Source organism: Mustelus asterias, chromosome 7, assembly GCF_964213995.1.
Source record: "Mustelus asterias chromosome 7, sMusAst1.hap1.1, whole genome shotgun sequence".
Lineage (NCBI taxonomy): Eukaryota > Metazoa > Chordata > Chondrichthyes > Carcharhiniformes > Triakidae > Mustelus > Mustelus asterias.
In genome coordinates this window covers 71,781,951-71,809,747 of record NC_135807.1, presented here as the reverse complement: position 1 = coordinate 71,809,747, position 27,797 = coordinate 71,781,951, and the positions used below count along the sequence as shown (strand labels likewise).

At 43.3% G+C, this 27,797-nt stretch overlaps 1 protein-coding gene across 1 annotated transcript in view; it reads right to left on the bottom strand.

Annotated features, from left to right (window-relative positions):
- The window catches only part of LOC144496112 (sodium/potassium-transporting ATPase subunit beta-1-interacting protein 3-like), a 417,958-nt gene that overhangs the window by 202,101 nt on the left and 188,060 nt on the right, over positions 1-27,797 (bottom strand). Inside the window, exon 2 of the mRNA XM_078217085.1 lies at positions 6,853-6,990. Within this exon, the coding sequence (XP_078073211.1) occupies positions 6,853-6,990 (138 nt within the window). The remainder of the gene's footprint in view (positions 1-6,852; positions 6,991-27,797) is intronic.

Below are 27,797 nucleotides of genomic sequence, written 5' to 3'. Positions count from 1 at the left end.
TTGTGTAAAAAATCGGAGGTTTTTTTTAAAACAGGAAGTGGGCCCAGCAGGAGTCTGGGAAGGTTTTTGGAGGGTTTAAAAGTAGGCCGCACTTTTGAGCGGGCACCATCATTAGCGGGCAGCAGAGTGAGCAGGAGGCAGAGTGAAAGCTGTAGGGCTTTGGCTCACAGGGCTTGGGCGAGCAGGGGTGAGTTAATTCATTTTTTGCTGTTTCTACCTGGTACTGGCAAGGTATCTAGAGGGGATGGGTGTGAAGGCAGTGCAATGTTCCTCTTGCACTATGTTCGAGGTGAGGGACGACGTCAGTGTCCCTGCTGATTATACCTGTGAGAAGTGCATCCATCTGCAGCTCCTCCAAAACCGTGTAAGGGAACTGGAGCTGGAGTTGGAGGAACTTAGGATCATTAGGGATGCAGAGATGGCCATAGACAGAAGCTTCAGGGATACAGTTACTCCGCGGAATGAAAATAGATGGGTGACGGTGAGAGGGGCTGGGAAGAAGCAGTCGGTGCAGGGATCCCCTGTGGTCGTTCCCCTTAGCAATAAGTATTCCGCTTTGGATACGGTTGAGGGGGACGACATACCAGTGGTGAGCCGCAGTGAGAGGATCTCCGGCACTGAGTCCGTCCCTGTGGCTCAGGAGGGTAAGGAGGAGAGCGGGAGGGCAATAGTTATTGGGGACTCGTTAGTTAGAGGGATAGATAGGAGGTTCTGTGGCAGCAAAAGAGACTCGAGGATGGTTTGTTGCCTACCGGATGCCAGGGTCCGTGACGTCTCGGACCGTGTTTTCCGGATTCTTAAGGGGGAGGGGAAACAGTCACAAGTCGTGGTACACATTGGTACCAACGACATAGGTAAGAGAAGGGACGGGGATTTAAAACAGGAATTTCGGGAGCTGGGCTGGAAGCTGAGAGCAAAGACAAAACATGTGGTCATCTCTGGTACGCTACCGGTGCCACGTGATAGCGAGTTGAGGAACAGGGAGAGAGTGCACTTAAACATGTGGTTGCAGGGATGGTGCAGGAGGGAGGGTTTCAGATACGTGGATAATTGGAACACGTTCTGGGGAAGGTGGGACCTCTACAAACAGGACGGGGTGCACCTGAACCAGAGGGGCACCAATATCCTGGGAGGGAAATTTGCTACGGCTCTTCAGGGGGATTTAAACTAATTTGTCAGGGGAGTGGGAAAAGGAGTTGTAGTCCAGAAGTCAGTGTTGAGGGTGGTGCGGTATTGGGGAAGGTATCAAGGTCAAGGGTGGGTACCGGTAGACAGGAAGATTGGTTGAAGTGTGTCTACTTCAATGCAAGGAGCATCCGGAACAAGGTGGATGAACTTGGGGCGTGGATTGCTACTTGGGACTACGATGTTGTGGCCATTACGGAGACGTGGGTAGAACAAGGACAGGAATGGTTGTTGGACGTTCCGGGGTCTAGATGTTTCAGTAAGTGTAGGGAAGCTGGTAAAAGAGGTGGAGGAGTAGCATTGTTAATCAAGGATAGTTTAACGGCTGCGGAAAAGCACTTTGAGGGGGATATGCACACTGAGGTAATATGGGCTGCAGTTAGAAACAGGAAAGGAGCGGTCACGTTGCTAGGAGTTTACTATAGGCCCCCAAATAGTAATAGAGATGTGGAGGAAGAAATTGCTAAGCAGATTATGGATACGTGTGGGGGTCACAGGGTAGTTGTCATGGGGGACTTTAACTTTCCAAATATTGATTGGAACCTTTGTAGGTCAAATAGTTTGGATGGGGCACTTTTTGTGCAGTGTGTGCAGGAGGGTTTCCTGACACAATATGTGGATAGGCCAACAAGGGGTGAGGCCACATTGGATTTGGTACTGGGAAATGAACCGGGCCAAGTGTTAGATTTGGTTGTGGGAGAGAACTTTGGAGATAGTGACCACAATTCGGTGTCTTTTGTTATTGCAATGGAGAGGGATAGGGCCGGACGGCAGGGCAAGGCTTACAATTGGGGGAGAGGTAATTATGATGCGATTAGGCAAGAATTAGGGGGCATAAGATGGGAACAGAAACTGTCAGGGAAAGGCACTGATGAAAAGTGGAACTTTTTCAAGGAACAAATACTGGGTGTCCTTGATAGGTATGTCCCTGTCAGGCAGGGAGGAAATGGCCGAGTGAGGGAACCGTGGTTCACAAAAGAGGTGGAATGTCTTGTGAAAAGGAAGAGGGAAGCTTATGTAGGGATGAGGAAACAAGGTTCAGATGGCTCGACTGAGGGTTACAAGTTAGCAAGGAACGAGCTGAAAAAGGGGCTGAGGAGAGCTAGGAGGGGACATGAGAAGTACTTGGCGGGTCGGATCAAGGAAAACCCCAAGGCTTTTTACTCTTATGTGAGGAATAAAAGAATGACCAGGGTGAGGTTAGGGCCGGTCAAGGACAGTGGTGGGAACTTGTGTATGGAATCAGTAGAGATAGGCGAGGTGATGAATGAATACTTTTCTTCAGTGTTCACCAAGGAGGGGGGCCATGTTTTTCAGGAAGAGAAGGTGTTACAGGCTAATAGGCTGGAGGAAATAGATGTTCGGAGGGAGGATGTATTGGCAGTTTTGAATAAACTGAAGGTCGATAAGTCCCCTGGGCCTGATGAAATGTATCCTAGGATTCTTTGGGAGGCGAGGGATGAGATTGCAGAGCCTTTGGCTTTGATCTTTGGGTCCTCGCTGTCCACGGGGATGGTGCCAGAGGACTGGAGAGTGGCAAATGTTGTTCCTCTGTTTAAGAAAGGGAATAGAAATGACCCTGCTAATTATAGACCGGTTAGTCTGACTTCGGTGGTTGGTAAATTGATGGAAAAGGTCCTTAGGGATGGGATTTACGACCATTTAGAAAGATGCGGATTAATCCGGGATAGTCAGCACGGATTTGTGAAGGGCAAATCGTGCCTCACAAATTTGATAGAATTTTTTGAGGAGGTAACTAGGTGCGTTGATGAAGGTAGGGCGTTTGATGTCATATACATGGATTTTAGTAAGGCGATTGATAAGGTCCCCCATGGTCGGCTTATGATGAAAGTAAGGAGGTGTGGGATAGAGGGAAAGTTGGCCGATTGGATAGGTAACTGGCTGTCTGATCGAAGACAGAGGGTGGTGGTGGATGGAAAATTTTCGGACTGGAGGCAGGTTGCTAGCGGAGTGCCGCAGGGATCGGTGCTTGGTCCTCTGCTCTTTGTGATTTATATTAATGACTTAGAGGAGGGGGCTGAAGGGTGGATCAGTAAATTTGCTGATGACACCAAGATTGGTGGAGTAGTGGATGAGGTGGAGGGGTGTTGTAGGCTGCAAAGAGACATAGATAGGATGCAAAGCTGGGCTGAAAAATGGCAAATGGAGTTTAACCCTGATAAATGTGAGGTGATTCATTTTGGTAGGACTAATTTAAATGTGGATTACAGGGTCAAAGGTAGGGTTCTGAAGACTGTGGAGGAACAGAGAGATCTTGGGGTCCATATCCACAGATCTCTAAAGGTTGCCACTCAAGTGGATAGAGCTGTGAAGAAGGCATATAGTGTGTTAGCTTTTATTAACAGGGGGTTGGAGTTTAAGAGCCGTGGGGTTATGCTGCAACTGTACAGGACCTTGGTGAGACCGCATTTGGAATATTGCGTGCAGTTCTGGTCACCTCACTATAAGAAGGATGTGGAAGCGCTGGAAAGAGTGCAGAGGAGATTTACCAGGATGCTGCCTGGTTTGGAGTGTCGGTCTTATGAGGAAAGGTTGAGGGAGCTGGGGCTGTTCTCTCTGGAGCGGAGGAGATTGAGGGGAGACTTAATAGAGGTTTATAAAATGATGAAGGGGATAGATCGAGTGAACGTTCAAAGACTATTTCCTCGGGTGGATGGAGCTATTACGAGGGGGCATAACTATAGGGTTCATGGTGGGAGATATAGGAAGGATATCAGAGGTAGGTTCTTCACGCAGAGAGTGGTTGGGGTGTGGAATGGACTGCCTGCAGTGATAGTGGAGTCAGACACTTTAGGAACATTTAAGCGGTTATTGGATAGGCACATGGAGCACACCAGGATGGTAGGGAGTGGGATAGCTTGATCTTGGTTTCAGATGAAGGTCGGCACAACATCGTGGGCCGAAGGGCCTGTTCTGTGCTGTACTGTTCTATGTTCTATGTTCTATCCTTCTCCAAGAATAGAGAAACAGTTAGAACCAGTTTGCAACTGTCTGTATGAGACACCTTAGCACCAATTCAACAATTCCCAAGTGGAATTTCATCAACCTTTTATATTATCTGTCAATGCCCATGACGTATCCTTCCATGGAATAACCATCTACCTTCCAAAATCTATCAAATTTTGACCATGGCTCACAGACATTTTAAGAAGTTTAACAACATGGTTTTACATGGTGTTGTTAAACTTCTTACTGTGTTTACCCCAGTCCAACGCCGGCATCTCCACATCATCACAGACATTTAGCAGATCATCATTCTTGTAGATTTCATCCAAGAATTGTAGAAGGTCCAAACCCTCATCATTATTCGACTGATGGGTGTTCTTCTCAAAATATTTCTGATTTTACTTCTTAAAGGAAGTGACAACTTAAAGTTTAGCTTGAAGTTTTCTCTTTGGGAGGAATGTAACCTGTGTCTGCATATCTACTTCATTCTTCCACTGGTCATATGGTTCAGACTCCAAGAACATCAGATGATACATCAACAAGTTAGACTTGCTTTCTGCCATTTTCCACAATGGCACTCACTCAATTTCCACATTTCAGAGGTACACTGACAGTATATGCAAAGTGTAAGTGCCACAAGGTTTTTTTCTCTCCTTCCTAACAAAAAGAACACTAAGGCTAATTGCAATACTCCAACTTCTTCACCAACTACAATCATTTTTATGACATGTTAATGTATTATTGATGCATTCAGTAAAGGCCCACTCACTAGATGGATACAGATAAGGAAGACCTATCAGCCTTTTTAAGCTCATCTACCACAGAACATACTACAGTCCTCCTACTGTCTTATATAATAATTTCTTAATTGATTAAAAAGGTGTCAGCCCTGTTTCAGTTGATAGATAGTCAGAGGAATCAGAAGGTGCAAGTTCAATTCACAGTCCAGAACTTGAACACAAGAATCTAGCCTGACATGTCAGTGCAGTAGTGCAGTAAAAGGTAAAGGTAAAATCACCATAGTCCCAGGTGACCATAGGCAGTGACTGGTGGTGATTTAACCTGAGGGGCAAGGTTGTGAGGGAGTGCTGTACTGTCAGAAGTACTTATTTTAGATTAGGTGTTAAGCTGAAGGCCCATCTGTCCAATCAGGTGGATAGAAAAGATCCCATGCCGCTATTTTAAAGAAGAGCAAGTGAGTTACCCCTGATATGCTGGTCAATATTTATCCATCAATCATAGGATCATAGAATCACTGAATCCCTACAGTGCAGAAGGAGGCCACTCGGCCCATTGAGTCTGCACCAAAAACAATCCCACCCACGCCCTATATATGCCCATAACTCCACGTATTTACTCTGCTAGTCCCCCTAATATCAAGGGGCAATTTAGCATGGCCAATCAACCTAACCCACGCATCTTTGGAGTATAGGAGGAAACCAGAGCACATGGAGTGTGGGAGGAAAGCTTCGCAGACACAGGGAGAACATACAAACTCCACACAGACAGCGACCCGAGGCCGGAATTGAACCCAGGTCCCTGGTGCTGTGAGGCAGCAGTGCTAACCATCGTGTTGCCCCAATCAACCTCACAAAAACAAATGGTCTGCTCATTGTTGATGTGTGAGCTTGCTATGTACAAATAGGCTGCTGCTTTTCCTACATCACAACACTGACTATATTCCAAAAATACTTCCTTGGCTGTAAAACACCTTGAGATATCTGATGGTCTTCAATGGAAGGCTTTCTTTTTTTGGTTTTTCAGCTCTTCTACTCTGCATGAAACTCCATTCCATGTGTAAAATTAATTCCTTTATATTACAGAAGGATTTTCTTACATCAGTGCTACATTTACTAGTTTAAACCTGACCTACATTCTTGGTTTAGCTAGAAGCAGCTTTCTAAACGCCATCATTGTCTAAATCATTTACTGTTTTGCTTTTCAGCAATAATCCCCAAGGTTCTCACATTGTTCCTCATAAGGTAGTCTCACACCAGAGTCTGAATGCGCCCTTTGTGTTTCTGTGATTAGGACAGGATAGAATACACAAGATGTGGCCTAATCAGAGAGCAAACCACTTTAACCATGACTCTACATTTTGACTGTGGTTCAGCATTCTATTGGTTTTGGAATAAATCAATAACTTTACTTGGCTTTGACCCCTATTATATATAGCTACTGACAGTTTGTAACAAAACACAACTATGTATCATATTCCTTGCAAAGTCTGATTGCAGTTGGGATCTTATATTTCCACGGTTTGTTGCTGTAAATTTCAGTACCATAGCAACTTAATATGTTGACACCGCAACCCATTTTATTACTGAACTGTCGAGCATTGATTGGTGCCTGTGACTCATCAGATTACTGATCCCAATAAGAGGAAGGTGACAGGCAGGAGATCATCTGTGTTGCTATGGAGTTGAACGAAAATCTAAGGGTGGATCTCCACGGACCTGTCCTGCATCCAATTGTCAAGCCAATGGCTGAGAGCGAAGATCAGGCTGTTTGGCCACCAGCTTGGCCTGGTAGTAGTGTACAGTATTTAGAAAACAGGAGACAAACAGCCTCATCATTTTTATCAATGAAAATCAAACATCAACTTTTTCTAGACAATTGCTCTATTCATGGTTACATGATTTGCTCAAAAATTATTTCAGCATTTTACTTACTTTAATCAAATTGAAGTTGGTTACTTACCACTACAATGTAGCGAGGCCTATATTGAATTGTTCCAAATAGGCCCAGTATGACAACAATTATGTGAAGGAAGTTAGCCAGAATGGGAGCCCACTGGTAACCTAAGAAATCAAAGATCTGTCTCTCCAATGCTGCCAGCTGTAAAAGATGACAAGAAAATATTTCTTAGAAACTGAAAGCAGAGTGAAACACATATTCAACTCGTATAACTGGCATCTAGAAATACAGTTGGCACAAGTTTGCAAAAGCACTAGACATTTTCAAGTGATTTAAAGGGCATAAAATATGATTTATGAAAATTACTTGCCAATTAGTATCTATTAAAACAATTCAAAGCATTCCCACTGCTTAGAGCGACTGGATTCTGTAAACCACTTGAGGGCAGCAATCACCAGTCCCCAACCCCACCATTCACCCCTCCCCACCAGTTCCCCTACAGACCCATGTATTGGTTTGGTTTCTTGGTACTTTATCAGATATTGGTCATGTTGAGTTCTGCTGGGTAACACAGACAACAAAGTGCTTAAGAGGATGTCATCTTGGGGACAGGGTCCCCAGTGTCTACTGAAATCCTTCGACAAACAATTTGTTTGTAAACTCACATCCTGACGGTTTTTGACGTTATCACATCCACATGCGGAACAACTATCTGTCTCACATTAGCAGCATTCCTATAATGTATCTAAAGATTGTCATAACCTCGGTGTAGAATATTTTCTATTCAACAGTAGGTGTCCCTGAAAAACTTGCAGCTAGTACAATGACGTAATGAATCAGGAAACATCACCATTAGTGTCATACACTGAGAGGATCTCTGGCCCCATGTCAGCTCATCTACTGCAAAAATCTGCATTCACGTCCATGTTACCTCTCATAGAATCCTTACAGTGCAGAAAGAGGCCATTCGGTCCTGTGCATCTGCATTGACTCACCTAAAGAGCAACCTACCCAGGCCCACCCCACCCCCAGCCTGCCCTATTCCTGTAACCTTGTGCATTTACAGTGGCTAATCCACCTAATCTACACATCTTTGGACTCTTGCCCTCTAGATCTCTATTCCTATGTTCTCCTGACCAGGCTCCTACTTTTCATCCTCCATAAACTTGAGCTCATCCAAAACATTGTTGGCCGCATCCACGCCAAGTCCTATTCACTTATTGCCTTTGTGCCCACAAGCTCCCAATCCAGCAAATGCCTCCATTTTAAAATTCTCATCCATTTCTTCAAATCCTCCGTGGCCTCATTTTTTTTAGACTTGTGCATGACAACACCTGGATCCCTTTGCACCTCAGAATTCTGCAGCCATTCTCCATTTAAGTAATGGTCTGTCTTTTTTTACTCTTCCTGCCAAAGTGAACAGATTATATTCCCATGAGCCAGATTTTTACCCACTCACTCAACCTATCTATATCAGGCCTTTTTATGTCCTCTTCGTGCTTTCCTGTCTGAACTTGGGTGATCTGCAAATGTAGCTACCAGGCCTTCACTCACCTCATCTCAGTCATTGATATAAATTGTAAAAAAGTTGAGACTTCAGCACAGACCACTGTGGGACTACACTCATTACATCTTGCCAATCAGTAAAATACCCATTTATTCATACTCTGTTTTCTGCCAGTCAATCTTCTATCCATGGGCATACTACCTTTACAGTTTTAAAGTGCCAGTCTCTCTTCTATTACTCAGATAGTGGGCCCTACAAACACACAATACAAAACAGTGCTCCTTATAAACTCTACCCTCACAGCTCTCATGTTTCAACTCTAACAATTTACCTTTTGTGTTAAGTTGAATACTGGATTTTACAGATGTACATAGTTATGTCTCCAATTGCTCTAAACTCAGGACAAAAATTGTGTTGGATAATGCATACACGAATAATTATTTGGCAGTATACAACAAGGCATCAGGATTAAAAATATATCACACAGCATTTTCTGACATAATGAAGCATGATTTTCTCCATTAACCGTTAATAATGACTAAATAGACAAGGGTGTGAAGTAGGCAGCTTCACTTTCCATTGTTTGCTTTCTCCCTATCAGGAAGAAAAGCAGGAAAATGTACTCCACGATCCAGCAATGGCCTTCATTTTCCCTTTTCCAGTTCAAGCTGTAGCTCTGGGACTAACTGATGAATGAAATTAATAGCTTTAATCCAGCTTTTTATTATTTAAGCAATATTCTTTTCAAATTTGCACCTACACCATTTTTTGGTGACATTCCCACCTTCCGTCCTGCATAAACACGGGCCTAGCCAGAAACTTTGCTGTTAACATAAGAACATAAGAACTAGGAGCAGGAGTAGGCCATCCGGCCCCTCGAGGCTGCTCCACTATTCAATAAGATCATGGCTCACCTTTTCGTGGACACAGCTCCACTTACCCGCCCGCTCACCATAACCCTTAATTCCTTTACTGTTCAAAAATTTATCTATCCTTGCCTTAAAAACATTCAATGAGGTAGCCTCAACTGCTTCACTGGGCAGGGAATTCCACATATTCACAACCCTTTGTGTGAAGAAGTTCCCCCTCAATTCAGTCCTAAATCTGCTCCCCCTTATTTTGAGGCTATGCCCCCCAGTTCGAGTTTCACTGCCAGTGGAAACAACTTCCCTGCTTCTATCTTATCTATTCCCTTCATAATCTTATATGTTTCTATAAGAACCCCCCTCACTCTTCTAAGTTCCAACGCATATAGTCCCAGTCTAGTCAGTCTCTCCTCATAAGCCAACACTCTCAACTCCGGAATCAACCTAGTGAATCACCTCTGCACCTCCTCCAGTGCCAGTGTATCCTTTCTCAAGTAAGGAGACCAAAACTGTATACGGTACTCCAGGTGTGACCTCACTGGCGCCTAATACAGCTGCAACATAACCTCGCTGTTTTTAAACTCCATCCCTCTAGCAATGAAGGACAAAATAGCATTTGCCTTCTTAATTACTTGCTGCACCTGCCAAACCAACTCCTTGAGATTCTTGCACAAGGACACACCTCTGCGCAGCAGCATACTGCAATTTTTTACCATTTAAATAATAGTCCATTTTGCTGTTATTCCTAACAAGATGGCTGACCTCACATTTACCAACATTGTACTCCATCTGCCAGACCCTTGCCCACTCACTCAAACTATCCCTTTGCAGACTTTCAGTGTTCTCTGCACACTTTGCGCTACCACTCATCTTAGTCTCATCTGTGAATTTTGACACATTACACTTAGTCCCCAACTCCAAATCATCTAAGCAAATTGCAAACAATTGCGGTCCCAACACTGATACCTGAGGCACACCATTAGTCATTGATCGCCAACCAGAAAAACACCCATTTACTTCTTTGCCTTCTGTTAGTTAACCAATCCTTTATCCATGCTAATACATTACCCTAACACTGTGCACCTTAATCTTATGCAGCTACCGTTGGTGCGGTAACCTTGTCAAATGCCTTTTGGAAATCCAGATACACCACATCCAGAGGTTCCCCATTGTCCACTGTACATGTAATGTTCTCAGACAATTCCATCAAATTAGTCAAACATGACCTGCCCTTCATGAACCCATGCTGCGTCTTAACAATGGGACAATTTATATCCAGATGTCTCACTATTTCTTTCTTGATGATAGAATCAAAATGGTAAAATCAGGCCCCAAGTGCTGAATCTGGGAATAATTCAGACCTGACTTGGAAATGTGCTTTCAGGGGCCCTGATACGCACTTAGCCTGAAAAAAAAATCGCGAGTCTGAATTGCGCTATGGGCGCGGCTTAGCGCGCCTGAAACGATCGGAGCTCTGAACTGCGCATGTGCAGTGAGGAACAAAAATTGAAAATCGCGCCCCTGTCACATCGCTCCCGGGCCACAAAAAGCGGATGAAGTGGCCCGGGAGTGATGGTCCCCACAGACATCACCCCACCCTACAACATAACTTTCCCTCTTATCCACCCACCCCACCCCGGCTACCCAGACTGGTCGTGACCCTCTGCCCCCTTTCCCCCCCCCCCCCACCGATCACCTGCAGAGTGGCAGCGGACCCCCCTGCCCCCCCCCACCCCCGTCCCTGTCCCCCCCCCTACTAGAGATCCATCTGGCCTCCCTCCCAATATATTTCACATACTCACAGCCAAGTACTTTGATAGATTCACTAATTAAGTGCACATGCACTATTATGGCTGTGGAATCCCTTCTCTCTGCTGCCTATACTTGCCAAATCCACCCAGGTACTTATCCAGGCATTTATTGAGCTTTGTAATGAAACATACAGATGCATGTACAAATAACCGTTGCTCGATTCAACAACTTTTGCAATTGTGTTTAGCAACAGCCAACTTGCAGTAAATTCTAAGAGCTGCATTTCCAAGTTTAGAAGATAATTTGGGAAATGGTAATAAGATAATTTCTACTTCTTCTGAACATGTTGGTGTGGGGGAGAAAAAACAATGTTCATGGCAAGTGAAATATAATCTAAGTAGCATTTATAACAGGAATGATCAGAATTAAAAATGTGATGGGATAGAATTAACTCCCCATCCCCCCCACCCCACTCCCCAGAGAATGATCGGGCCTTCCCCACCCCACCCCCACCAGAGAATGGTCAGGTTTCACCCCCCCTCCCCCCACCAGAGAATGATCGGGCCTCCCCCCCTCACCAGACAATGATCGGGCCTCCCTCCTCTCTCCTCCCCGCCACCACCAGAGATACATCTGACCCGCCTCCTCCTCCCTCCCCCCCACCAGAGATACATCTGACCCGCCTCCTCCCTCCCGCCCCGCCCCCAGAGAATGATTTGGCTCACCTCCCTCCCTCCCCCACCACCGATCTGAATCAGAGAGCCGCCGGAAGCTCTGAACTTAACTCTTCAGAAGCTGGAGCGCTCAAAACAGACCTTTGCCGAGCAAGTCTGTTTTGTGCCGAATCTGGACGGGCGATCGCGATGGTAAAGGGGGAAATGCTGGTAAAGTTGGGCGGACAGCCCATTAATTCAATTTAAATGCATGCAAATGCATTTAAATCGCCGTTGTGCCCGTTTTGGGTGCAAATTGGATCGTGGCCATTTTCGGGCCTTGGTAAAGTGGGCATCTGCGCCGGCGCGGATCGCACTAATCACCTCCCGCCCGACTTTACCAAGTTTTCGCGCCCAAAAACGGGCACGACACAATGGTAAAATCGGGCCCATAGATTCAAGCATTTTCCCTACTACAGAAGTTAAGCTAACTGGCCTATAGTTACCCACCTTTTGTCTACCTCCTTTTTAAAACACATTTACTATTTTCCAGTCTGCTGGAACCGCCAGAGTCCAGCAAATTTTGGTAAATCACTACTAGTGCATTTGCTATTTCCCCCGCCATCCCTTTTAGTACCTTGGGATGCATTCCATCAGGGCCAGGAGACTTGTCTACCTTTAGCCCCATTAGCTTGCCCAACAGTACCTCTTTCGTGATAATGATAGTTTCGAGGTCCTCACCTGCCACAACCTCATCATCAATTTTGTGTCTTCCATTGTGAAGACTGACACAAAATACCTGTTCAATGCCTTGGCCATTTCCTCATTTTCAGTTATTACATCCCCCTTCTCATCCTCTAAAGGACCAATGTTTACTTTAGCCACTTTTTCATTCTACATATTTGTAGAAACTGTTTTTATATTCTGAGCTAGTTTACTCTCATAATCCATCTTACTTTTCTTTATAGCTTTTTTCATGGCTTTCTGTTGACCTTTAAAGATTTCCCAATCCTCTAGTTTCCCACTAATCTTTGCCACTTTGTATGCATTTTCTTTCAATTTGATACCTTTCTTTATTTCCTTAGATATCCATGGCTGATTATCCCTTTTTCTACAGTCCTTCCTTATCACTACTATGTACTTTTGCTGAGCACTGTGAAAAATCACTTTTCACAGTTCATGAATTAACTCACCTCAAGTCTTGATCATTGAATACGCTGTACTCACAGATTAGTTCCCAATCTGACAAGATGTCAGTTTTAATATCGTTGTAAATATTTTCAAATGCCTCCACATCCTCACCCTTCCCTACTTTTAAAGCTTCTTACAACCTTACAAGTGCTGTAAGAAAACAAAGGGTGATGGTTGATGGGAAATATTCATCCTGGAGTTCAGTTACTAGTGGTGTACCGCAAGGATCTGTTTTGGGGCCACTGCTGTTTGTCATTTTTATTAATGACTTGGATGAGGGCGTGGAAGGATGGATTAGTAAATTTGCGGATGACACTAAAGTCGGTGGAGTTGTAGACAGTGCGGAGGGAAGTGGCAGGTTACAGAGGGATATAGATAAGCTGCAGAGCTGGGCTGAGAGGTGGCAAATGGAGTTTAATGCGGAAAAGTGTGAGGTGATTCACTTTGGAAGGAGTAACAGGAATACAGAGTACTGGGCTAATGGTAAGATACTTGGTAGTGTGGATGAACAGAGGGATCTGGGTGTCCATGTGCATAGATCCCTGAAAGTTGGCACCCAGGTTGATAGGGTTGTTAAGAAGGCATACGGTGTGTTAGCTTTTATTGGTAGAGAGATTGAGTTTCGGAGCCAGGAGGTCATGCTGCAACTGTACAAAACTCTGGTGCGGCCGCATTTGGAGTATTGCGTACAGTTCTGGTCGCCGTATTATAGGAAAGATGAGGAAGTGTTGGAAAGGGTGCAGAGGAGATTTACCAGGATGTTGCCTGGTATGGTGGGAAAATCGTATGAGGAAAGGCTGAGGGGCTTGAGGTTGTTTTCGTTAGAGAGAAGGAGGTTAAGAGGTGACTTAATAGAGGCATACAAGATGATCAGAGGATTAGATAGGATGGATAGTGAGAGCCTTTTTCCTCAGATGGTGTTGGCTAGCACGAGGGGACATAGCTTTAAATTGAGGGGTGAGAGATATAGGACAGATGTTAGAGGTAGGTTCTTTACTCAGAGAGTAGTAAGGGCGTGGAATTCCCTGCCTGCAGCAATGGTGGACTCGTCAACATTGAGAGCGTTCAAGTGGTTATTGGATAAACATATGGATGATATTGGAATAGTGTAGATTAGAGGGGCTTTAGATTGGTTCCACTGGTCGGTGCAACATCGAGGGCCGAAGGGCCTGTACTGCGCTGTAATGTTCTATGTTCTAAGTCTTCAAAATCTCTGTGCCCCTTGAATTGGAGCATCTTGCATATCCCCAATAATCACTTCCCCAGCAGAGGCCATGTTTTTGTCCATCAAGGCCCTAAGCTCAGGAATTCACTCCCTCAGCTTTCCACCTCTCCTTTCCTTCAAGATGCTCCTAAAAATGTACCACCTTTACCAAGCGTTTGATAATCTGTCCTGATATCTCCTTCTGTGGCTCAATGTCAAAACTGTATTTATTGATAATGCTCTTAATATGTGTCTTGAACTCCTGGCACAGCACAAATGCTGGCTGGTGCTGTTAGTCTTGTACATGAGAAACTATCCTCTCAGGAATCAGCAATGATACCACAGCATTCTCTCAGGTGAACTCATTGCACATCAAACCCAATTCACTTGGTCCCATACCAAATAATACAATTAAAGATGTGATCCTCCCAATATTATTCTACATTTAAAAACGGTAGTCTGGAATTTCTAGTCGACTGCACTTGTTTGTTTTGGTACAATGGCCGGAATTTTACCAGCACGCCCACCCCAGAATCGGAGCGGGTGAGGCTCTCAGAATGGCATTCTCCGTTGGCCTCAGGCCTTGGACGGGCGATGCAGTAAAATTCTGGTAAATGTGTCCGAAATCGGCCGAATAAGTGCAAAAGACTGAGCCCGACATGAGATTCCATGCTGGCAAAAGGCCTGTCCACAAAGCGGGGCACGCCTTCAAGGCGAATTCATCATCATTGGGAATTTCCACTAATTGAGCTCATTTTCAGACACTCTTAGAAATTGTGTGGTCATTGTGAGCACACGAGCACTAAAATGTATACTTCAAAAGCTTTTGAACATAATATTTATTTTAATTTGGAGAGGCCGGTGTTGGACTAGGATGGACAAGAAGAGAGAGAGGTCACACAGCACCAGGTTATAGTCCAACAGATTTATTTGAAATCACAAGCTTTCATCAGGACTTCACCTGACGAGGGAACAGTGCTCCGAAAGCTTGTGATTTCAGATAAACCTGTTAGACTATAATCTGGTGTTGCGTGACCTCTCAATATTTATTTTAATATACCAGGAAACTGACCAATGCAATGCAATGCAATTATCAAATTATTTCACATGTTTTTTCAAAAGTAAATATTAGTCATTTAAATTCAGGTCACTATTAGGTGGTGGACTGGTATTTATGATTAAAAATGCTTACTTTTTCTGATAAACTTATTTTCAGTTGTTTTATTTGAACTTGGCTGGATTACCATTCTTAAATGCATGAAAGAAATTTTTTAAAATTTTGCTCTTAAAAAAAAATGCTTCAAAGTGTTGGAGCAGAAACCCGGGTGGGCGAGGAGGGGAAAACACTTTTCAAAACAGGATCAACTTTGGATATAATTTGCCGGAATCACCGATCGCCTCCAAAGGGGAGATTTTACCCCAGTATTACAGACGCGTGGCATAATATGACCGCTGTTTAAAATGCAACCAATTGAGATTATCCATCAGGGAAACTGTGGAGTTACAGCTGGATCCTATTTGTTTACTCAGCTGCAACAGTCCCAGTCACACATGCTTGGCTATCATCGCTCACACCAGACATCATTTCACGCTTTAGTAAATCTTCGCAACATCAGGTCAAAATAAGTGTACTGACACCAAAGAATTAGTTGGCCATTTTGAATATTATAGAAACTTAGATAGGCCTTAATTTAATCTATAAATATATATGACCATCACAATTTCCATTCACAGCTGCCCAAGGTCATATTAGCTATGTAGTAATACAGGTTCTTTATGCCGCAATGGTGGTATCTCATTGATGAGAGCGTGAGGCTTGTGTGTTTAAGACTTTATCTATTTACAGTTTTTAAAAATTCATTTTATGGAATGTGGGTGTCATTGGCTAGGCCCAGCCCATCCCTAACTGCCCTCCATTTCAGGAGGCATTTGAGTTCCAAGTATGATCTTGCATGATGTTGCTATGCCACCATGCAGGCTAGCTGCTTACAGAGTTCTGTTCTAGACTGTTCTCTGACCATGTGACTACATACATCACACTGTGGGCAGTGCCATTCTCCAGTCCCACATTAATCCTTGCTCTGCCAAGCGACGTACATTGTAATGCACACAGGCACATATCACTACACCCAAATATAATTTTGGCAATGTGTATTTTGAAAAAGGTGACCAGCCTTTTTAGAGCATTTGAAGATAAATGAGCGTTTAATTAAATATGTATTCACAATAATTGGTCACAGATTTCCAAGGGTAGAGAGGAGAGAAATTAAAACAGCCAGGAGCCCGACTTCTGATCAATCCAATGGCTCTTCTTGAGAAGTGCACATACTATATGAGGACATTATTGGAGGATCTGACACTAATGGCCTCTAATGGTTTCCTTGATCAAACTGTCTCTACAGATGAATACACTAGCATTGTGCTACTAACCACAAATGGCCAAGGGGATATTGGTCACTGCTTTGGGCAGAGATTGTTGATCTCAATGTCAAGTTGGTATCAAGGAGTGGAAGGGCGGGGGGGGAGGTGGGTATAACTAATGTTCCACCTCTAATCATCAATGAACAACAACATAGAGCTGTTAACTTAATCAACTATCTCATGGTGTTTTATGGGAATATCATAATACGAAGTACAATACATAAGACAGTATTGAGCAGAAACTTCCTGACTGTGGTGTCGTGCGTGGAGATGGCGGAATGAGAAAAATGGGGGGTAGGGGAGGAAAAGCCACACTCTGACAGCTCCGGAATGCATGCCAGCCACTGGGGAACTTTCTCAGAGGCAGTCTAGAAATCGGCTGCCTACTCAGATAGGTTGGTTAGGGTCCCAGTTGGGGTAATTTTGTGGCCTGCACTGTAGGGGTCTCCTAGATGCCTCAGCAAATTATTCTGGTGGAGCTGCTGATCCTCTGATTGGGAGCCTACATGGAGCATTCCTGCCCAGAGCCAGTGTTTCCATTTGTATCAATCGTCAGCTAGAGCTCCCCACTTGTCACAATTGAAATTGAGAGCGTTCATGTCTCTTTTCATAGCATCCTTGAATTTGAGCTTTGAGCACCCTGCTGGTCTCTTGGCACAGTTTATATCCCGGGTATAGCATATCTTTGGGGATGCTGAGTCACATCCAGTACAGGGTGGCACAGTGGTTAGCACTTCTGCCTCACAGCACCAGAGATCCAGGTTCGATTCCAAGTTTGGGTCACTGTCTGTGTGGAATCTGCACGTTCTTCCCATGTCTGCGAGAGTTTCCTCCGGATACTCCAGTTTCCCCCCAAACTCCGAAAGACGTGCTGGTTAGGTGCATTGGCCACACTAAATTCTCCCTCAGGTGTAACCAAACAGGTGTGGCGACTCGGGGATTTTCACAGTAACTTCATTGCAGTGTTAGTATAAGCCTACTTGTGACACTAATAAAGAAACCAAATAAGCTAAAACTAAACCACCCACTAAATAAATAAACTAAAACTAAACCACTCACTATCCTGAAAGGATGGTTAGCTTGGGGGCAGCCAGATCTGAGGCCACCTTCTGAGATATTTGCCACCGCTCTAGCTATCAGCAAGTGGTTAGGACTCCAATTTGGTCCCGATGTGGAGGTCCTGAAGCCCACAAGTCAGATGACAAGAAGCTTGGTCAAAGTGATGGGTATTAAGGAGTCTCCTAAAGGTGAAATTGAGGTAGATGCAGAGAGCTGTAGGGAAGGAATTTCCAGAGCTTGGGGCCCAGGTAATGGAAGGCACTGCCACCAATGATGGAGCAATTATAATTGAGAATGCACAAGTGGCCAAAATTAGAGGAGTGTATACATCTGGAGGACATGACAGAAATAGGGAGGGGCCTGGCCATGGAGGGATTTGAATACAAGGATAGAGTTTTATAAATCAAGGCATTGTTTGGCTGGAATCCAGTGTAGGTCATTGGGCTCTGAGGTAATAGGGAAACAGGACTTGCTGGAGTTAAAACATGGGTGGCAGAATTTTGGGGAGGGTAGAATGTGGGAGCTAAGCCAAGAGTGCATTGGAATAGTCAAATTTAAAGGTAACAAAGCATGAATGAGGGTTTCAGCAGCAGATAGCTGAGACAGGGATGAAATCAGACAATGTTACAGAGATGGAAATAGGGGTCTTGGTGATGGCACAAATATATGGTTGGAAATTCATCTCAGGGTAAAATATGACACCAAGGTTGCAAACAGTTGGCTTAATCTCAGATTGTTGACAGGGTGGAAGATGGAGGCAATAGCTAGGGAATGGAATTTAGAACAGAAACCAAAAGGAACAATCTTAGTCTTCTCTATACTGCTGAGTTGGAGGAAAGTTCTCCTCATCCAATACTAAATTTGGATAAACAGTACAGTGGAGGTGTCGTTGGTTGTAAGGGTCAACTGTTGGTGAGGACTGGATTAGGTTCAATGTTCATGTCTGCTGGACTCAATTGTCCACCAGCAGTCACTGGTGAAGCTTCCACATGAAGAACGTACATTAGACAAGGTGCCAAGATGTTTTTGGCACCAACAGGCCTGAACCTCGTCACAAGTGACTGGCTTCGGGAGAGGAGTAAAGGGATAAAAAATTTTAAAAAGGGGACCAGTCATTTTACACCAAAAATGAGATTTGACAAATCTATATCAAAAGGAAATTGGACCAAGAATTAATCAGGAGCAGTAATGCAAATCTGCAGACATGACAAATACCTCAGCTCACAGGAGATCCACAGAAACTATAAGTAAATTAAGTGAGAATCAAACAGGAAAACAAAATTATTGAGGCAAATGAAAATGGAATATAAAATACTGCTTCAAAATTGAATGTGCTTTTGGTTATGTGGATACCTCCATGTCATGCAGCAGAATGCAATATTCTGTTATGATGGAAGAGCTATTCCATTATGCCTGAGGTTAACTCTAATGGAATTGTTCTACATTCCCCTACTCTTACACGGAAATAAAGCCACACATTTTGAAATATGCGTGTCATTACAGAGACTGACTTACAATACACAACAATATTTTATATTCAGTACAGAAGGCTACATTATTTGCAGTTCTTCTACAGCCACAGTTACAAACATAAACACTAAAATAAGTCGCTCTGGTGACCCAGGATTCAATCTCCCTGGCTAGCAATCGTGAATGGTACAAAATTAAACAGCTTCAATGCATGAAGCCAGAACAGATATAATCCCCATCAAGAGACCATCAATAGTTTCTTTTTGTGAACAATATCTTGACAAAACAAGAAAACAGACCAGGTTCCCACTAGGAGTTGGCTTTCAATGGGATAGGCAGTGCTGCCTCACAGCATCAGGGACCCGGGTTCGATTCAGGCCTTTGGCGACTGTATGGAGTTTGCACATTCTCCTCGTGTCTACGTGGGTTTCCTCGAGGTGTTCTGGTTTCTTCCCACAGTCCAAAGATGTGCAAGTTAGGTGGATTGGCCATGCTAAAAATTTGCCTTGTAGTGTCCAAAGATGTGTTGATTAGGTGGATTGACCATGTATGCATGGGGCTGTGGGGGGGTGGGCCTGGGTAAGATGCTCTTTTGGAGAATCGGTTGGCCTCCTTGTGTGCTGTGGGAATTTTATGGTTCTGTTGGCAACTCATGAGTTAATTCTGCAAAAGATTTACTTAAAAGAAACATTTAGTAATTTCCTTTCTTGCTTGCGTCAAATTCAACTTAACGTAGGGCTACGAACTCTAAAAATAATATTCAGAGGGTTAAATGAGGACAGTTTGTGCACATTTGGCTTGTATTCCCTAGAATGTAGAAGATTAAGGAGGAACACTCCTTCTTATGTCCTTTAAGGCTGGAAAGCTCACACTTATGCAAAATTTTCTTACAGCTTGTTTTTTGATTCGGGGGACCAGCCTTTGCATTCCTTTGTACCACTTCAGAGAACTAAAGGTACACCTTAAGCAGATCACCACATAGCTCCCAACTTAAATTCTTCTGATGTTTCAAGTATTTCAACATTCTATTTTAACAAATTTAACCCATTAAACTCCAGGTCCTCTTTTAAAGCTCAGGCTTAACTGTCAAACAGACCAGAAGTCTTTTGATGGTGACTTTTACATTGTAATTAAGAAGCAACCAAATGATATACAACAATTGAATGATGAATCTATCATTAAGTTCCTTGCCAATATTCCAGGTGGCTAAGGCATCAGTGAACTAGGTAAAGCAAATAGAAATGAAGACATTTTGTTGATAATGTCCACATTTGATTAACAAACACTGGTTCAATATCCATGCACACCACACAAATGATTGGCTTTTGTTGCACTGAACTACCACGATTCCAGAATAAATGCTGAACTCAGTTTTATCCACGATAAACAATGAAACAAGCTTTGCAGCACTTAATCTCTTTAAAATGAACATATTGAAAAATTTCAGTTCATTGCAGAAGGTCTATTTATTTTAGTGATATGTAAATTGCATTTCATCCACTCCCATTACTAGTGGTGCAGGAGTCATGCAGTGCACAATATGGAGACTGACATGGAACTAATTAACACAGAGTAGGTAATGTCAATCTTTTGAATGAAGGATAAAAACACTTGCATTTAAATGGCAATTTTCACATACTCAGGTCAGACCAAAGTGTTCCACAGAAAATTAGGTATTTTTAAGGTGTAGTTACTTCTGTACAGCAGGCAAATGTGGCAGCAAATTTACATACAGATCCCACAAACAGCAATAAGATAAATGATCAGATGATCCCTTTTTTAAATTGATATTTCTTGAGTGATAAACATTTGCCAGTACACTTGCAGACCTCTCCTGCTCCTCTTTAAAAGGTTCCATGGTATCTTCTCTTATTCTCGAGGTGCAGCTATCACCACCTCAAGATGTATCACACAGTGCCAGGGTCCTGGGTTCGATTCCTGCTTGGGTCCCTGTCTGTGTGGAGTTTGCACATTCGCTCTGTGTCTGTGTGGGTTTTCTTTGTGTGCTCCGGTTTCCTCCCACAGTCCAAAGATGTGCGTGTTAGGTGGATTGGCCTTGCTAAATTGCCCCTTAGTGTCAGGGGGACTAGCTAGGGTAAAATGCATGGGGTTATGGGGATAGGGCCTGGGTGGGATTGTGGTCAGTGCAGACTTGATGGGCCAAATGGCCTCCTTCTGCACTGTAAGATTCTATGAATAGCAACAGAAATGCAAATTACAGGGTCTATTGAGCCTCAAGCACAGTTTAAATGCAAATCTGGACCTGTCCTTTACAATACCCCTGTCACCTCCTTCATTCAGTGATTACCTGCTCATGTCACTAGCTCCTGACTAGAAGGATTCCGAAGTATAGAATCTGAGGTCAGCTGGCAACTCTGTCCTCACCCCAGGCTGCAAATCAGATAGTAGGAGGTAACACAGTTCAATCACCATACACATGTTGAAACTCACTCACTAGCCCTGGTTGAAACAGAAGAATGAGAAGCAGATCCCTAAAGACCGTTGGTGGGTAAGGCCTTCAACTGGGTGCCCTCCTCCCTCTCCCTCAGCACACAGCTAGCTCTCTCAGCTGCCTCTGCTCCATTTCCACATCATGCTGCTGCCCACAAGAGAAATGACAGCAAAAGCCCCATTATCAAGGCAGGCTTTCTCTTAACATTCCAAAGATGTGCAGGTTAGGTTGATTGGCCATGCTAAATTTCCCCTTAGTGTCAGAGGACTAGCAGGGTAAATAGGTGGGGTTAAGCGGATCGGGCCTGTGTGGGATTGTGGTTGGTGCAGACTCAATGGGCTAAATGGCCTCCTTCTGCATTGTAGAGATTCTATGAACCAACTCTCCTGACCTCTTTGTCACAATTCAGCACCACTCACTTATAAATCCAAAACGGTTCCAAAATGTTTCTAATAACCAGAATGCTATACTTCCACTAACTCTGTACCAGTAAAAATAAGCCAAAAGCACCTGTGATTTGGATGGTAGGTCATTTAAATAGCATCAGTGAGGGGCGATGGTTCCCACTGTGCAGCTGAACACATGTTCAACTTGGAGAGATTAAGAGAGGGCAGAGCACTAACTGGATTTGTGTGGTCCAAAATAGAGGATTGTGCACCAAGTCAATGTTAGAGACTATTCGGTGTCACAATCTTCCCATTCTGCAGGTTTCTGGCACATACATGGCAGGTCAGTATTGGTGCCCTGTCATTACTGGACACACTGTGTGGACCAGGCCAAGTCAGAAGTGGCCTGAAGCATTCCAACCAGCATTTTGAGCTTGGGACCTCCATAGGCCTGGCACTGGAGTGATATGGAACAACATTTCATGGTCCATGTTCCTTTGAATGTTTCTAATTTATTGTGCTGCTGTGAATTAATTGATCCTGCATGTTGCTAGCACAATGTGAGCAGCAAAGCAGAAATATGCTTGCAGTAACATGAGGTAATTAAAAACATTGTTAGTATCATGGTGAATACTCAGCTGGAGCAGGACCAGTTCAACTAAAATCATTCCCACTTAACTTTATCTGCTTAAATGCAAGTGTCCATTTCAAACATGTCACTTTCTTCTAAGTTACTGTATTACTTGGTCATAAAGCTGCTAGTTGTAAACAGGAAATAAATAATTACTGTCAAATAAATCATATCCTTTGGCAATATCAGAAGAGATTTAAAAAAGTCTGTGAAGATTGTGCTCTGTACGAATTCTTCCTGATCTCTCTCTTTCACATCTTGCACATGCTCAGGGAGATCCTCACTGCTTAGAATCTTTTCAGCCTTGTGGAGATCTATCATTTCCCATCTCAGCAACTCTTTCGAGCACTCATTCTGATTCTACACAGCTCCAATGCTTTTTGGATTGGATTAAGAGGAATGGAGCCGCATTGGGAAGCACTCAAGATCCTAACGTAACCTGAAATAACAGCAGAAAGTGCCGGGAAAGCTCAGCTTGATTGGCGTTATTTGTAGTTAGAAAAACTGAGTTCCAAAGAAGTGTTATATCGGACTCAAAATGTTAAACTTGTTTTTTCTCCCACCACAGGTTCTTGCCAAACCTGCAGAGCTTTCCCAACACTTTCTGTTTTTATTTTGGATCTCCAGAATGCGCAGTATTTTGTTTTATTTTAATGCATCATGTTTCATTGCAGTAACTCAGCTAAGGACCAGACGCAAAATACCAAAGTTACACAGGATAAAAATTCCAAATCAAAGATGAACATCACTGAAAAGCTTTTTCTTATACTTGGGGCAAACTTTCCTGTTCTGCCCTCCACAGGAATCGTAGTGGGTGAGGGGCAGACCATGGAAAGGTCCATTGATCTCTGGTGGGATTTTCCAGTTTCAGGGTGAGTGTGGCCAGAAAATTCCGCCCTGTTTTATTTTTAAAAGCTGATAGTAAAGTCTCTTTGCACAGAACACGTTGTGTTAGTCTTTGCTTCTCTTTCATTGGAGCTGCCCGTTACATGGTTGACTCAAAATAAAGAATTCTAAAATTAAACATTATTTTAAAAGCAAAAGTTTTTAAAGACTGCAAATACTCACAGAAAAAAAAACCTTAACATAGTGAGAGAAGGTAGAAATTTAGAATTAACAACTGAGCATTTGAGAGTTACTGTACTTAAACTCGGCCTACCTGGTCCAGTTGGAAAAAACTCTAGAATAAATATTAATGCAATTCCTTTCAACACTGAAATGCTAAAGTTCAACACATCATATAAATTACATGTCATACTGTCATATTATTGGTCATTTTTATGAATATCAGAATTCTACATTTAAGGATCAGTCAGATATACTACTTGACCCTCAAATTCCAAATTACCTGAGTCCTATTGAAGGTTTTTGCTTTGTGCCATACATTGTGTAACAAATAACTAAAAATATGATCAGTATTTTTGTTTGTTGCAGTGAAACACAAAAATTTAATAAGTTGTGTCATTTATGTTCTACCTCCCTTAGCTATGAAATAGTAGAATGTGTCAGAGCCTGTTCTCAAACATCCATTGAATGAAAGAGCAGGATGAGGGTGAATCAACCTCATTATTGAGGATGAGTATTATTCTCACATTCCTCCAGGAGGTAGCTTAACCTGAAATCCAAGAAAGCATGGAATACAAATAGCCCAAACCTATTCCGTTTTTAGACTTTGTCATGATGACGTGACTTGTGCATAAGTGATATTCATCTTTAATTTCATTGGCTGATCAAACATATATTGAACTGTTTAAAAATCAAGCAAAGACACTGACCTAAGATGGCTGCCACAAATCACCTGGCATCATGCATTATAAGTTGACCAGTTTTCTGGAAGGTTCCTACGTGGAATAAAATTTAGATACGCCCAGACATCCTCTGATGGAATTTCACATCTGTGACATCAAGAGCTACTTCAAAATATTTACTGCAACTGCACTGGACATCATATTTGTATAAGGTCAGCTCTCAGGTGATTGCCAATTTTCCCCACCCCTCAGAGGTGACATAATCAGGCTTGTGCAAACCATTAAGGGAAACCATTATTGCGAGAGAGGATTTTAAAAGCTTGGTTTTGGGAGTGGTGTTTAGAAACTCTCGTGCCACAATCATGTGGGGGAAATTCTGAGGACAAATCTGCAGACACTAACTTGAGTTCAGAACGGAGTGTGTATTTAACCACAGCCAATCTGTATGCTTAAAGGGCCTTTGTGTTACTGAGGCCATTGTAACTTAAGATGTATTTTGTTAATCTTAAAATCTGTGTATATTTGTTAAACTAAGGAAAGAGTAAAGGAGCATTGCATCCAACTTTTCATGTTTAATTATTTTTTCTTGTTGTTAAAACTAATTAGCAGTCCTGTGACTCTGTTCCTCAATACTTTCTCAACAAGTATCAAATCAAAATCAAATCAAAGTTATGGGGGGAGGGGCACAATTTTTCAAAATGGATGAGCTCACATTTACCAACATTGTACTCCATTTGCCAGACCCTTGTCCATTCAAACTATCTATATTCATTTGCAGACTTTCAGTGTCCTCTGCACACTTTGCTCTACCACTCATCTTAACCTCATCTGTGACTTTTGACACACTATACTTGGTCCCCAACTCCAAATCATCTATATAAATTGTAAATAATTGCAGTCCTAACACTGATCTCTGAGGCACACCACTAGTCACTGATCGTCAACCAGAAAAGCACCCATTTACCCCCACTCTTTGCTTTCTGTTAGTTAATCAATCCTTTATCCATGCTAATGTATTACCCATAACACCATGCACCTTTATCTTATGCAGCAGCCTTTTGTGTGTCACCTTGTCGAATGCTGTCTGGAAATCTAGATATACCACATCCACCAGTTCATCATTGTCCACCATGCTCAGAATGTCCTCAAAGAATTCCACTAAATTAGTTAAACATGACCTGCCTTTCATGAAACCATGCTGCGTCTTACCAGTGTGACAACTTCTATCCTTGCTTAGTTGGCACTGTCCAAGGGCACCACCCCCTGCCCCCGACCACCTGGGTGGGGCCTCAATGGTTTCTGTTCCTACTAGTGAGGCCATCACAACAGGTCCCCGTTAATGGAGACCATACTTGATCCTCGCCAGTGAGGACGCTGGCCGGTTCATGCTCGATTTCTCGCCTCTTGCGAACTTACTGGCACCAGCGGCCTCATTGGTGTAGGTCGTCACCGGCGAGGATCACGTATGGTCTCCATTATTGTCCCACTGGGAAGACACAGCATGGTCTGCAAAGGGATATAGATAGTCTTAGTGAGTGGATGAGGGTCTGGCAAATGGAATACAATGTTGGTAAATGTGAGGTCATCCATGTTGGTAGGAATAACAGCAAAATGGACCATTATTTAAATAGTAAAAAATTGCAGCATGCTGCTGTGCAGAGGGACCTGGGTGTCGTTGTACATGAATCGCAAAAGGTTGGTTTGTAGGTGCAGCAGGTAATTAAGAAGGCAAATGGAATTTGGTCCGTCGTTGCTAGAGGGATGGAGTTTAAAAACAGCGAGGTTATGTTGCAGCTGTATAAGGTGCTGGTGAGGCCACACCTGGAGTACTGTGTACAGTTTTGGTCTCCTTACTTGAGAAAGAATATACTGGCATTGATGCAGAGGAGATTCACTACGTTAATTCCGGAGTTAAGAAGGTTGGCTTATTAGGAGAGACTGAGTAGACTGGGGCTATACTCATTGGAATTTAGAAAAATGAGGGGAGATCATATAGAAACACAAAATTATGAAGGGAATAGATAAGATCGAAACGGGGAGGATGTTTCCACTGGTGGGTGAAACTAGAACTAGGGGGCATGGCCTCAAAATAAGGGGGAGCAGATTTAGGACTGAGTTGAGGAAGAACTTCTTCACCCAAAGGGTTGTGAATCTGTGGAATGCCCTGCCCAGTGGAACAGTTGAGGCTACCTCATTAAATGTTTTTAAGGCAAGGATGGATACATTTTTGAACAGTAAAGGAATTAAGGGTTATGGTGAGCAGCCGGGTTAGTGGAGCTGAGTCCGCAAAAAGATCAGCCATGATCTTACTGAATAGTGGAGCAGGCGCAAGAGCCAAATAGCCTACTCCTGCTCCTAGTTCTTATGTTCAACCAGGAGCTGCTAGCCTGGTACCCTGGTAGTGTCAGCATGGCATCACCTAACAGGCAACCTGGCACCGTCAGACTAGCAGTGTCAACGGGGTGGGCCGGCAGGGGAGAAGCTGTAAGGAAAAGTTAGATAAATGATTAATTGAAATTGCAAACTTTAAAAAATCTCTTTGACCAACATAATACCTATAGGAATGAGACTCTTCCAGTTTCTATGTCAGAGAGATTGATTGGCACTTCAGGAACATCAATGCCTTCACTAAAAGTGTCCTTACACTGTTAAACTGAGATCGGGGGAGAGGAAACACTGCGCACTCTGCATCCCACGATTGGCTTGGACAGGGGAGGGGGGAAAATAGGCGCGTCTGTGCACGATGGGAAGAGGGGGGCAAAATCAACCAGCCAGTTTTTGTTTGGAGGGGGGAAACGATCGTCCATGGAGGTGAGTGATAGTGAGCAGAGGGGCATTCGGCCGTGGAGCCAGGTGATAGCTGAGGGAGGCAGTGACAGATATCGCTGCCCATGCGCAATGATACCCTCTGCTGTAATCTGCCAGTTTTTGGGCGGGTTTAGGCTTAGGCCCTGTCCCATCCCCTTGCGGGCCGGAAACAGATCTTGTTTCATTTTTCCTGAGAGTGTGGCAAGATTGGATTTTTAACTCACCCAATAAAAGGGTGAGATTCTCTCCTGTTTTCACTCTCATTCGGCATTTGGAATTTATTTTTGGTAAGTTCGCCACCATGGTCTTTTGAGCCAGGGTTCAATACTGGGATCTTCCCATCCAGTTATAACACCAACTGAGATTGGCCAGTGTCATGCAGTGATGTGTCAATACAAGAGTCGACAATAACTTCAGGGATGGGAAATTAAAAAGTAGAAAATAAATATTGGATATTTATGACCTGAAAGATATTTGAAAGATTCTTAATGCAAATAATGGCCCAGATTTGCATATTGAAACTTGTGACATTCGTTAAACTCGTCTCTTCATCTTTTAGCTTGGAAATAGCTGTATCGCTAATTGCTGAAAGTGTGAACAATTAACACAGTGAGGTTAACGGGGCATTTGGAACCTTGGTGAATGAGAGGATCAAAAGGCGTAACTGCTTAACCTATGAAATTTAAGGATTGAGAAAGAAACAGGAATGAATGAAGGTACTGGGGAAGTTAAGTTGAATCAAGCACAGAGAGGGAAATAAACTGACAGAAAGGAAAAGAAAGATAAATGATTAATTGAAATTGCAAACTTTAAAAAATCTCTTTGACCAACATAATACCCATAGGAATGAGACTCTTCCA